Source organism: Elgaria multicarinata, chromosome 1, assembly GCF_023053635.1.
Source record: "Elgaria multicarinata webbii isolate HBS135686 ecotype San Diego chromosome 1, rElgMul1.1.pri, whole genome shotgun sequence".
NCBI lineage: Eukaryota > Metazoa > Chordata > Lepidosauria > Squamata > Anguidae > Elgaria > Elgaria multicarinata.
This window is the reverse complement of record NC_086171.1, coordinates 25997551-26011808: the sequence shown is the minus strand read 5'-3', so window position 1 is coordinate 26011808 and position 14258 is coordinate 25997551. Positions and strand designations below refer to the sequence as shown.

The 14258-nt window shown below is 37.7% G+C and overlaps 1 protein-coding gene across 1 annotated transcript in view; it reads left to right on the top strand.

Moving 5' to 3' along the window:
- The window catches only part of MPP7 (MAGUK p55 scaffold protein 7), a 112847-nt gene that overhangs the window by 85286 nt on the left and 13303 nt on the right, over positions 1 to 14258 (top strand). The window contains exon 12 of the mRNA XM_063125098.1: positions 11316 to 11486. Within this exon, the coding sequence (XP_062981168.1) occupies positions 11316 to 11486 (171 nt within the window). The remainder of the gene's footprint in view (positions 1 to 11315; positions 11487 to 14258) is intronic.

Genomic DNA, 14258 nt, shown 5'->3' with positions numbered 1-14258 from the left:
AGTCTCTCTCTCTCTCTCTCTCTCTCTCTCTCTCTCTCTCTCTCTCTCTCTCTCTCTCTCATCACTATTCTTGCAAAGACAGCAGGCTATGACTTTACTTTTATCTTACTTGCTTGTCCTGAACTATCTGAAGTCAGTGTCATGCATTATTTGCCTTTGGGCCTAGGGAACTAATTCAAACTTCAATCTTTGTTGTTTGCTTTTTCACCCAACAGAAGAATATAGTTGTATTATTTTTTAAAAAAAGTTTAATTAGTCTCCATTTTTTAAAAAAATACATTAGCATTTTTGCTTTGTTATTTTCTTGCACAAATGTTTGTTTCATAGTAAAAGTTCATTAGAATAATTAATATACATTAAAAAATTATTTTATGCACAGTTGTCAGCAGAATGTACTTTGCCTCTAAAAGAGTGTTATACTTTCTCATCCAAATTTTATGATGCCATTATGTAGTCCTTGCTTGTGCTGATTTAGCATGGAGGTGTCCATGGATCTGTGAAGTTTGTGGATTGTTGTGTTATGATAAAATAGAACTGCTGTATGGTATAATGTGGGTGAGAAGCCACTCCTTCTTTTTCCAGAAAGAAATATTTAGAAATTTGACAAGTTGTATTGAAGTTCTTGCATGTTGGACTGGTAATTATAAGATAGATCTTTGTAATATCTGGAAGATAGATCTATCTCATCTATCAGGAACCAATCATATTTGGAGGGGGAGAAAACACCCTAAAATATGCAACCTTAATTTTGTCCTAGTTACATGAAATTAGTGTGTTATTTCTCTAATCCCATTCTTTTATCAAGTCCCATTTCCTATTATACCTTGGATGTTCGGCATGCTTTATTTTTCTCTGTTCAGTCAAACGCAATATGCAGCTCTGCTTCTTATTAATATATAAATTCATGCCAAATATGAATAGATAACATGGAGAATTGAAAAATTTGGAGGTTTAGATTCACTTCAAAGAATCAGGTACCCAGTTGAGTGCGTAATAATCATTCAACTGCATGAAGTAAACCCCCATGTGGGAAGCTGTTCAGAGGTATGGGTGTGCCAGTGGAAATCCAGTCTCTTGCTGCCAATGAGAAGTGCTGTCATAAAAATCTGGCCAAGCACTTGTGTTATGAGAAACCACACCGCACATGTGACTTACTTCAAATATACAGCATCCTTAGTAGTTCAGGTTGGAGAGCCCTCACTATCCTTGCTAAACTAAGCCAATGTTCATGTTCTCTTTAAAAAAAAAGATTCTGAAGGAGGCTTTTCTTCCGTAGTGGGGTTGTGTGTTTTTTGGTCCTCTTATTGTTTCTATGTCAGCTGAGCAACTACGCTCTTTCTGGGTGAGAGAAGGCAGAACCCGGCAAATTTAGCAGGAGACTAGTATTCCAATCTCTTAAGGGTGGCTTTCTCATAATACATGTTGCATCAATTGTGAAGAGCAAATATATGTATTAGTCATCCCTTGTATCATCCCTAGAATGCATGCAAGTCCTTTATCGATTTCCATTTCCTTGTATTGTAAGGGTACATGCTGTAAATGGTACATGCATGTATCGTCTGAAACTGATATGCATGTGTTTTCTACTCCTATATCTGTACCAGAGTATGAAACTGCATCAAAAGCCATCTGTGTGGAGCAATGACACTTGGTGTAGGGGGTACACCATCTGAAGTAAAATGATACTAGTAGAAGTTAGGGGAAGGAGATGGTTGGGCCAGCAGGCAGAGAAAACAGCCCAAAGAAAGTGTACTTCTAGGAAGGCAAATGGAAAGAGGGGAAGAGCATAGAGAAGAACTCTTGAGGAAGAGGCAACAATTTGCAGAAGAATTAAGTCAACCTTCAAATTTTAGAGTTTAAAAACTCATTTGAAAATACAATAGGTCTTATTCTGTCCTCATGTTAAATACAATTTGAATCTTTATTTAAAAGCATAGATAGATAGATAGATAGATAGACAGACAGACAGACAGACAGACAGTTGTACCCAGGGCTAGGGCAAATCTAACCTTTCCTATCACTCAGCCACTTTTCTGGGACCTGGAAATAGTTGGGGTAGCTTGTGATCGCTCTCCTTCTTCTGTGTGCCATTTCCTCCCACAACATGACTTGTCATTACATTTCTACAGCTGATTAGGATGAATTTGTAATCTAGGATTTGAAACTGTAGGTTACAAACCCTAGATTACAAGCCCACCTAGGTTATAGATAACAATTGCTGATGCCAGCACAGACCCAGTAGTTAAGCTATGATGAAGAGGGGGTAATTCGTGAAGGAGAAGGAGAAGGGGCTGGCAGAGGGAACCTGTAATCATCTGTTCCTAGTCCCTTAACCATAGTTGAGGGCAGGAGAAGTATTGAATCTCCACCATCAAATCTTTGGTTATTTTGAAATTGGGGTTCTGCCCATTCCTTATCCCCAAGAAAGAATAAATTTGGAGTAGATATGTTTTTTTCAACAAAGCTGTGAACATACATTTCACTTCAGACTACTGCAACATATGCTCTTAACGTGTTGTTTATGCTACCCAGCTATATGTGTCGTCGTCCCCCCAGGCTCTTTTGTTTGCTGAATATTTTGTTTTAAAATGTAAATTATGTCTGCTTGTTTTTTGGCTGTTCTAAGCTGAGGAAACAGTTAAGTGTGGTAGGTGTTTTTCTCCTAAGCTTTTAACTTTTAATTCTTCCGCTGAGTCTATGTAATCACTTCTGCCTCCTATTTTTCCCTTTTGTGCTTCTCAGAGGAAATTGAAGGTATCTGTGAAAGTTTTCCTGCTGGGTTGCAGAGGTGGCTTGAAAACTGGATGAACTAAAACATCTCTGCTTTAGATGCCATTAGAAAATAAATTACTGAGATAAAAGTGCATTTAGTGATAGCAACCAATCATCTAGTTATTGATGTATAGTTCCAATCCTAAGAATGGTGGTAGCAGAAGGCTGTGAACAAGCTGCTGTGTGCATGCATGGGGATCCCTGTGGGGTAACGCATGGGGATCCATATGTATTATCCTATTGCCAAATGTGGTCTCTTCATTTGTTTTTTCCACTTCTTCCCACATAACAGGATTCTGGTACCTCCAACACAGCAGATATGTGCTAATACTTCTGAATGTTAGCAAATAAGCATGAGCAAATAAAGCAGATATATTCATACAAAACATTTATATGGGGCTAAAGATGGTGTCAGTCCTGTTGAATGGCTCTAAAATATTCTGCTTAAACTCATTTTTTAAAAATACACAGTTTATTAATTGCAGATCTTCAGGGATGTAATTTTGGAACACAGTTTCTGATTTCTTTCCTTAACTATGTAGCCTGTTACCATTCTCTACTTACAACGGTTGCTGTTCACTGATTGCTTTAAATTAGCTACTTATAACAGTAACTTAGAAAGATGTATCATGTTTGGTCAAAGGAACCCTGGCATATTAAAATAAGCACCAATACTGTTTTTATGTCAAGCAAAGTGGTTATGTTAATAATTTCTTTTTTAAAAAAAACCTTTCTGTCTGATCCATTGAGCCAAATACAACAATTCTTAATACTCTTTGTAAATTTCTTTGTCTTTGTGTTTCAGCTATCATATTTTTTATCTCGCAATAAAATCTAAAGTAGAATGCCTTTTAAAAATCCTTTTTATTTTCTGTCATGAAAAAGGCAATAAAATGGTGAAAAGTTAAGTATGCATGTTGCTGTATTCCAGAATCTCTTGCTCAACCGTAGAACAATACATTGATTTATTTTTAAGCAATGGCATATTGAAGGCTTTTTTATGCTATGCTTTGTACAATTGTCATTTTTAAGTAACTCTTCTTTTGCATTTATGGCTGGGCTTCTAACTATTCTGCTTTATTTCTTGGCTTTTGTTCTGTATGCTTTTACACTTCATCCAGAGGAAGCTGAATGTGCTGGTCACAACAGTGGAGCCCATATAGGTGAGCAGTTGCTTACAAAAGACTCTTTCTTTCTCAGCTTTTTCCTGGATGGGCTACAGAGTTTGCAGGTAACAAATCAGCATCACTGCATGTTATGAATCTGTTAGACTAAAAAATGGCTCACTGGATTTGACACAAAGGAGATGCATACTAACAGTAATGTATTTTACTAGCATCGAAATACAGCAGGTGTCGAAACGTTGTCATTTATTTGACTTGAATTTGCCAAGAAGCTGTCCTAAAAGTATATACCCATCCATTATGGGGAAAAATAATAATGTTAGGCTGGCTATAATTCAACCTACATAACAGCTGATCTTGTGACTTCTAGAGGGAAGTAAGTGAATGGTGTCAGGTGGCGGTGATGACTTGCTTGCTATTGACCCAAGCTGATAATACTGTGGACTGGCTCATCTTTGCCCACCTCCTCTAGAAGTGGTTTCATTCATATTACTTAGTTATTTATTGTCCAAGGCACATATATTGGCACATATTAGAACCATATTGCGGATGGAATTTGACTATATTCTTAATTCATAAGTGAGGGGTAATAGCAGAGTGGTTAAGCCGCTTGGATTAAAGGTATGAAACTTGGCAAACCTATACATTGACTCATAATTTAAGAACTGGTGCCTTATTTTTCCTCCCTTCCTATCCCCTTTTCCTTGTGTATCATGTCTTTTAGATTATAAGCCTGAGGGCAGATACTGTCTTGCTGCTTATCTTTCTAAGATACTCTGAGAGCCTTTATGGCTAAAGAGCAGGATAAAGGTGCTTTAAATTTTAAAAAAATGTTTATATGGATCCCAGTAAGCAATGCCCTTTTGCAGGGTGGGAAGGCAGGAGAACGACAAATATGTTGTGCTGTCTTTTAGTGCACTGATAACTGTTGGGGCCCGTGGCACATACAATATAACGCTTTCATACTGCTATATCCTGCTTGGTGTGGTTCCGGGCTTTTATATACCGCTTTCATACCGCTTTCGTAGTGCAAAATCCTGCTTGGTGTAGATTAGGCCAAGGTCTACACTCCAAAAGAAGGAAAATGGGTGTTAAAACTGCAGCAATCACAATTTATATAAATATTACCCAGGGCTGCCCCTGCCGTGCAGCAAGATGAAGTAACCTATTTACATCTCTACTAGTATGGGAGGATACAAGACCCAAAGTGCTTTTTCTGTTCATCCACACCTTCAGTACAGTATTATCTTACGTTGCCACACCATTGCTTCCAGCCCAATGCTTTGTTTAGGCACCGCTGTCAAGCATACTGTCGTCATGTCAATGACATCTCAAATATGCATAAATGAATAAGGAACTGGTGGTGGGCCCACCAAACTAAGCCTTAAGACGGTTCCAAAATGTCAAGGAGAGTAGCCACTATAAAATGCCACAACATTGTGGCCATCCCAGTACTTTGTTGTCTCACAAGATGCTGTTGAGCATGGCTTCCCCACGCTAATAATACTCAGTTCACTAAAACATAAATAAGGAACTAATGTTATGCACCTCACATTAAACTTTGGGCCACTGCAAATCAATACCCAAAACTCTGGTGGGTGTCTTCTGGGAGTTGGCATACTATTGCATTCATCAAATGCTTTGTTTGGACACAATATACTGACAAGCTCATGCCAATAATAACCAAGGTACTAAAAAATAACTATGGTGTGCACCACAAACAAATCTTTAGACCACCCCAAATCATACATCTAAACATCCATAAGAGCAGCCTCTACAAGACATCACAAAATTTCATCCAACCCAACACTTCATCGGAGTGCAAGAGACTTTCAAGCGTGGTGACCCCATGCAAATAATACCCAATTTATGCAAAAATTAATATGGAAGTGGATGAATTATAATAAGATTTCAGCTGTCCCAAACCATGTTTAGAATTTTAAAGCAACACCCACCAAAGTGGACTAAGCTAAATTTAATTTTGATTTGGAGCACAATTCTAAAATTGGCAATATATCAAAGTTCAGTGCAAACATAATGCTGTTAATCTTTTAAGAACTTAAGAAGAGCCAAGCTGGATCAGACCAAGGGTCCATCTAGTCAAGCATTCTGCTCACACAGTGGCCAACCAGCTGTCAACCAAGAACCCACAATCAGGACACAAGTACAACAGCACTGTCCTGCCCATGTTTCATAGCAACTGGTGAGTATAGGCATACTGCCTCTGATAGTGGAGGTACCACATAGCTGTCAGGCCTAGTAGACATTGATAACCTCCAGGCATTTATCTAAACCCCTTTAAAGCCATCCAAATTGTGTTTGAGTATTATGAGATTTATATCTTTCATCTCTGGACCTTTCTCTTGATGTTCAGGATCGTATCTTACGATTGTATCCTCCCAAACCTTCTTCCTATCTTTCATTCTCTCTTATTGTCAGTAATGTTACACTTACTCCAGTTGAGGAAGCTCGTAGTCTTGGTTTTATGTTTGACTCCTCACTCTCCTTTACTCCTCATATTGAGGCAGTAGCTAAGTCCTTTTTCATATATAATATTGCCAGGATCCAATCGATTTTGCCTGACTCTTCTGCCAAGACTCTTGTTCATGCTTTGGTTATTTCTCAGCTGGACTATTGTAACCTTCTTCTGACTGGCCTTCTTCTCACATCAGTTCATTTATTTCTATTCACCACTCTGCTGCTAAGATCATTTTCTTGGCGCATCGCTCTGATCATGTTACTCCAATTCTGAAATCTCTTCATTGGCTTCCAATTCACCTCAGAATCCAATATAAGCTTCTCCAGTTTACTTTCAAAGCTTGTCACAGTCTAGCTCCTTTCTATCTTTCTTCTCTCATTATTGCCCTGCTTGTGCTCTTCGCTCATTGAATGTCATGTTTCTTACCCGGCCAAGGGTCTCTACTTCTCTTGCTCGGCTTCGTCCATTTTCTCTTGCTGCCCCTTATGGCTGGAATTCTCTTCCAGAACATTTGTGCATCACAAGTTCAATTACTGTTTTTAAAACTCAATTTAAAACTTTTCATTTTTCTACAGCTTTTAGAACTTGACTTTTTTCTAACTTTCACGCTGTTAGTTTTATTGTCCCCTGTGCCTATCTGGTGCATTCTCTTCCCTTTCTTGTTGTTTTATTATGATTTTATTAGAATATAAGCCTGTGTGGCAGGGTGTTGCTGTTTCATTCTTTTACTATGCACTTCACCATGTATATTGATGGTGTAAGAATAAGAATAATAATAATGAGAGAGGAAGAAAAATCTAGCGCTTTCCACATTCTCCACACCATGCATAATTTTGTACACCTCTGTCATATCTCCTCTTAGCCTCCTTTTTTCCAGGCTAAACAATCCCAGCCATTGCAATCTTCCATCATAGGGGAGATGTTCCAGCCCCTTGAGGATTTTGGTTGCCCTTTTATGCACTTTTTCTAGCTGTACAATATCTTTTCTAAGTATGGTGACAGAACTATATACAGTATTCCAGATATGGTCAAACCACAGATTTGTACAAAGGCAGTATGATATTGGCAGTTTTATTCTCAACTCCTTTTCTAATTATGTCTAACATGGAGTTTGCCTTTTTTACAGCAGCTGTACATTGGGTTGACATTTTCATCGAGCTGTCCACCACAACCTCAATATATCTTTCTTTTTTGGTCAACCCTAGCTCAGATCCCATCACATTATACTTGAAGTTGGGATTCTCCACACACACACACACACACCAACGTACATCACTTTACACTTGCTTTCATGGAACCGCATTTCCCATTTGGATGCCTGTTCTCCCAATTTGGAGAGATCCTGTTGGTGCAATCCCCCCCCTTTTTTTTTTAACCACCCTAAATTTGGTGTCATTGGCAAGCTTGGCAACTTCACTGTTCGCTCCTAATTCCTACTCTTAATCTTCAGAACATACATGGTTTCAGAAATTAAATTGCTACAGACTGGAGTAGTATATAAATAAGTAATGCTGCCTTTACCATTTAACTTGTTTAATTGAAAACTTACTCTTTGTCCATAACTTGTGTCAAACTGCAACATAAATTGTATCTTTATTTTTAGGTTGTGAGCCTGCAGGCAGGGCTTTATGCATTTTTCTATCTACGCAATACATAATTTGTATGAGATATTTGTCAAATACTTATTATTTATTTCAAAATATGGATTTTCTGGGTATCTACTTGCAATTATACAGAAGATGAAGGGTTTACAACTTTGAAAAGCAACAGCTTTCAAATTTGAGAGCAATTGTTTTGTTATTTATGTAGGCTTAAAATTTCTCCCTTCAGCAGCCTTGCATACTGCAACAGTTCCTTCTAGAGTAAGCTTTCCATGTTACTGCAAATGGGCATGTTAATTCAGTTTCTTATTTTGTTGTCATTTCAGTGCATATACTCACACTTTTTTGTCATGGTCGGCCAAAATATCAAGCATTCAGCTGCTATTGGTAGTGATACATAACTAATATTTGTTATTTTAGCAACTGTGCTATGATTATAGTGGAAAACCTTCACTGGTGAAAGAATTTTTGAGGTCAATTTGTAAAGATTCAGAGCTAGAAAATATTCATTTTGACTTCTTATATGCTCATAACAACTAACTGAATTATTCATAAGGCATTTTTTTAAATCTCAGTGAATTTATTGGCTGTCAAGTTTAGCTTAAAAAAAGATATTTCTTGGTTGATCTGTAAAATTTGTCATACCAATTTGACTATAAAATAGGACCAAGGATGAAATTTCTGCCCATAGGAGCTGGCTGTGACTTCCCATGATGTTCTGTGGGACAAAGCCAAGGAGAGATTTTGCTTTCCCTCAACTATGCACTTTAGAACTAGAGCTGATTCTAAACTTTCTGCAGCAGCTGTTTTTTTCTGGAAAGTAGGGGAAGAGCAAAAAGAAGAGAAAATTTTGGGGTCGGGTAGAAAGAAAATTGGGGGCAGGGACATACGAGGACAAGTGGTAAAGGCTGTTTCCCTTTCTCTTTAACCTTAATTTCTACACCGCTGCATGTGGTGCTGCCACTGCTTTTTTCCAATAATGTCTCTGGAACAATGTTTCATCATTGCAGCTCGGGCGTTGTGGGGAAAATGGTATCCCATTAGGTGCCCATTGAAGCTCTATTCCTTCTTGCAGTGGTAGAGCACCATGTACATTGATGGTGCTATATAAATAAATAATAATAATAATAATAATAATAATAATAATAATAATAAAGAATTCCTCTTTCCCTTGCTCCAAAAAATCACTGAAATCCCCCATTTTTGTGCCTTATTAATGGACCCATGAAACTGGAGCAACATTTTCAGCTTGGCGCAATTTAGATCAAAGTAGAAGGAGAGCAAAACCTCTCTTCCTCAGACACAAGGATGCTGTGCAGGGCTAAAATCTGCCCAACAACCCTGACACTGAAGGGCCTGGGTACCCACGACAGGAAGGGTTCGGTGTGTTCATGTGTAAAGTGCAGGGGACTGTGCAATTCTCCTTCCACAAACGTCCTGCCCATCTTAATGGTGAGCATTTTGTTAGTGTTAATATTTAAACACCTTTTTGATTTTCCATTTGCGCATTTCTTGGCTGCAAGTTTCCTGTTTCCAGTTGTCTCAGCTGCATTCCACTGCAAGTGTTGTGAATTGTCAATCATTGTTGTCCTGGCCTGGCCTCCACCCACAGCCCAATACCAAACCTAGTAGTAGTATGCTGTACTCTCTTCACATTGATTTGCCAATTATAGAATACATATTTAACTTTACTACCTCCCTCCTTTATCTTACATGTATGTAGCTGGGAACTAAAGTGCGGTGGCATCATGACCAGTCCTAATGAAATTGTTCAGAAGCTTTCCCATAGCTGACCCTCTGCTAAGCAATGTATTTTGTCTTACAATTTCATGGAAACAGTCTGCATGCTTTTCAGAAGCAAGATATTTATATTTGCATTATTAGAGAGATTAAACTATTGTTACTTGCCTTAAGCCCAACCTAGGAAGATCACTAAACTAGCTAAAAAAGCTTGATAGAATGCCATTTAATATCTTTGTAATACCAAACATGCATATTTAACTCTTTCTGTTATTAATTCTTGTAATAGTGGTTTTCTAAACCTTTTTTGATAATGTTGAATTTGTAATGAGTGGAGTACTGAGTTGGATGTTAAAATCCAGATTAAAATCCCAATTGATACTCACTGGATGGCCTTGGTCAACTCACTTTCTCTCTCAACATAACTTATCTCACATAGTTGTGAAGACGAAACTGTCACTTCGCCCCTCGGCCGAACCACAGGATCTAAATGTAATGAATAACAGGTTTCAAAAACAACAACCCTAGATAATGGCTAATCTGGAACTCCGTCTGTGTCATTTTAAATGTTTAAATGTTTTAATATTGTAATACGTTTAATATACTTTTAACTTTGTATATGTTTTAAATTTTGTAATACCGCCTTGAGGCCCAGCATTGGGCAAAAGGCGTGAAATAATAATAATTTGGACATTTGTTTATACTGAGTACGGTAATGTTCTGCTAGCATTTTTCACTTTTCAAAACGTAGCTAAACTGCATAATATGGTTGGTTGTCCCTTAGTTTTCTATTTTATATAACATTTAATGCACTTCTCATGCTATTTTTTGTAAGCTTTTTGCTGTTACATATGTTGCATTTGATTTTTAATGCAATTCAGGAATGCAAAAAGTGTCTTTTTAGAAATATACATCGCTAAATTGACTTTCTTTAAACCAGTGTTGATGTCAAATATATGATCTCAGCTATAATTGCAAGCATGTATAGATGAAGAATGCACAAGTTGCATCCCCTGAGAGTCTTCTTTTGATCCTGCAAGCACTTATTCAAATTATGAATATCTGGTTAAGCAAATTTTGCAGGCCTCAGGGCTGCCTGGATGAGTTTTAGTAAGTGGACATTTTCCTGTTCTGTGTTTGATAGGTATCCAACCTCTGCTACATCAATGAGATTTTTTTAAAGAAGAATACTTGTAAAACTCCATGGCTAATTTTCACTTGTAACACATACTTCTTGAAACTGATACTTTGGAGGCAAAATTATTTAGTAACACAAATAGGCCATAATGCTGTTTTAAACCAGAGAGGAATTTGAAAAGTAGTTTGTAATTTGGCAATAGGGATCAAAGAAAAAAAGGTCAAAAAATCCATCATGCTAACATATGCTTTTGTATGAGCTGAAGCTAATATTTATGAGGGAATATATGTACTTTGAATCCTGGTCCAATATATATGTAGATGTATAAAGAAGAAAAATGACTTTGTTAAAAAAACAAAAAACAGAAAACTGCCCATTTGAAGCACCATTTTGTAGATGGGCTGCCTTGTTTGGCTGATGACATTAACACTTGATCCTTTTTTAAAATCTTGTAACTACAGCTGGTTTTAGGAGGAGTTTTCGTCTAAGCAGAAAGGATAGAAAAACTAACAAGACTATGTATGAATGCAAGAAGAGTGATCAATATGATACAGCAGATGTCCCAACCTATGAAGAAGTAGCAAGGTATAGACGACAGCCTAATGAGAAATACAGACTTCTTGTCTTGGTTGGTAAGTTATTTCTAATTCCTGATTTAGGCAGATAGGTCAAATAAGAAGATAGAGCTTTAAGAGTATTGTTTCTAGTTTTATTTCAATTATTTTCAGTCAGATTAGATTGCCATATTATATGTTTTAAACTTGCAAAAACTACAAGTGTTGAACATAAACTATTTTAAGTAGATGTCGGAAATGTTTCCTGTTAACTGAAACATTGTTTGATCCATCTATTATGATTTATACCTCACTTTCCTGTTTTTATAAACACTCCAAGAGCTTACAAAAAAATTAAAACCATTTCATCCGACATAATACTCTTTTCCCCCCCAATAGCATCTAGACAAACATCACACATAGTACATACTAACAAAGGTGCATATAACAACTACAATTACACTAAAAACATTTAAGGGTAAGGTTAAGATATATTTCTTCTTTTGCCCCCTTCATGCCAAAAATGCCCATTAATTTCTTAATTAATGCCCATTAATTTCTTAATTAATGCCCATTAATTTCTTAATTAATGCCCATTAATTTCTTAATTAATTGGGTGGATATTTACATATCCATCCAATTCAATTTTTCTTGTAATTTATCTAAATCTCATACAATGGATTCACAGAACTATGCTTCTTTCCTCCCCTTCCCCTCTTAATACAAAAATCCACAAACAGATACATCACTTTTCTCTGTCTCTTTCAAATGTTCTATCAAAGGTTTCCATTCCAACATAAACGTAGCTGTTGACCTTTCTCTATTTCTCTCATAATACTCTTAAAACAATACAAAAGGAAACAATAAAAACAAATATTTCAGTAGCAGAGTGCAACAAATCATTATCTTTAAAATTCATGCAAAAAGCAAGCTGAAATTCTAAGAAGAGTTTAATAGATATCTGAAAACGAGAGAGAGGCCCAGAGGATCTCCATGGGAAGTTATTTCATAGTTTTAATTACCAACACCAAAGAAGCCCTGTCTCGTGTACCTACCTATCTGATCTCCGGCAAGGGCAGGACAGAGGGCAGGGCCACTAAAAGCTATTTTAAATAGTGGATAGGTTCATGTGGAAGCAGATGGCTCCTGGGAGTCTTACATTCAAGTATACATATCTATATGAGGAACTAAAAGTGCAAGCAAGTGGTTTGTACATGTTTCTTGAGACACTTGGAACCAGGGCTGTGGTCACTTGTTCAAGAGGAGTGGGATTGAATCCAGTCCATGTGGACTGGATTTAGTCTAGAGAAAGTAACTCAGCAACCTACCTGCTGCCTTAATTGGGTTCGCAATTGCTGTGGTTGCCTGTGACTTTAAAACACAACACATTCAGAATCCCTTACGAGTTAAAATGCACACTGTAGGCCAGCACATTAGAGAATTGTCCACAAATAGAGTGAAACTTTTGGTAAATTTCTAAAAGAGCGTTGCAGTTCTTTTGGAAAACTGCCCTTTTGCCTGCACTGCTTTAGACAATGCAACTCAACGTCCTAATCTACCAAAATATGCATCAGTTATTAGGAATCTCTTCCTGGTGGATGTATTGTGGATAGCCATGATGTGAGACCTCATCCCTGAGTTTCCTGTGCCTTAGAAAATTAATGAAAGGGACTTGGAGGGAGAAGGATTACTTTGTGCCAGGCAAAAAAGAGAGACCTTGGCCTTTACCTGAGTCCTCTGGCATACCCCCAGGCTGAGGGGAGACATAGACAGTGAGATGCTGCTTCTGACAGCCCCAAAATCCCAACATGGAATGAGAGAACTATCCCACCATTTTGTTGAGTATTTCTGAAACTCAGGGAAAGAGTGAAGCTATTCACTCACCTCATTCTGTCTTGCCACCTCTGAATGTCTTCCAGCCTGGTTCAAAGCAAAAGGCCAAACTTCGGCCGGATCTACACTACTGCTTTAAAGCGCTATAAAACTGTTATAAAGCGCTTTAAAGCAGTAGTGTAGATCCGGCCTTCCTCTGAATCTTCTGTCCATTCCATTGTGGTCCATGACCACAGATGATGGCTGTCTGCAAACACAAGACAAAAGCGTGTACAACCCCAGTTTTGTTTTGATTTTACACCAAAGATAGTAAGAACCAGTAATATGTCACATTTTAAAGCAATTGCTGTTATGTGCACTTTAAAGGAAAATCACCAAACTCCATTGTGATTGTCATCCAGAGGGAGAGGCAGGTAATAAATTATTATTATTATTATTATTATTATTATTATTATTATTATTATTATTATTATTATTATTCCTTGGTGCCCCAAGATAGCTTCAGCATGTGTCTATATGTGTATCTGGGAAGAGTAAACATTCAGCATGACTTTTTGTAAGCCCACCTAACCATGCTTGACCTGATTACATGAAGATTCACAATATTTATCCTGGAACAGGATAGGAGAAAGCTCTTTTTAGAGTGTCGTGTTTCTCCTAGATGACAAGGCTTGCTAAGTAATCCACAAAGCTTTTATTAACATCTCTTCTACCTGAAGAGAGTCTAATCTCTTGGAAACTTCCCCCTAGGCAAAACTATGCAAACTAAGCAAGACAGTTGTCTGCTCAAGAAGAATAGGAAGACGTGGGGGAAGGTTCTGGTGCAATCTTAGACCGACTTTCTCATGCCTTCCTTCCGCTCCATGCGATTTTTTCTTCTTCCAGCAGACCCTAGCATCAGCTAACTTGTCCGGACGCTCTCCTCCGGAAGAAAGCTCACTTCCCACTGAGTGTGTAGGAGTTAGCCTTGAGGAGATAAGCTCTGGAGAGGGCTGACTCCCAGCTGGGGTATCGCCT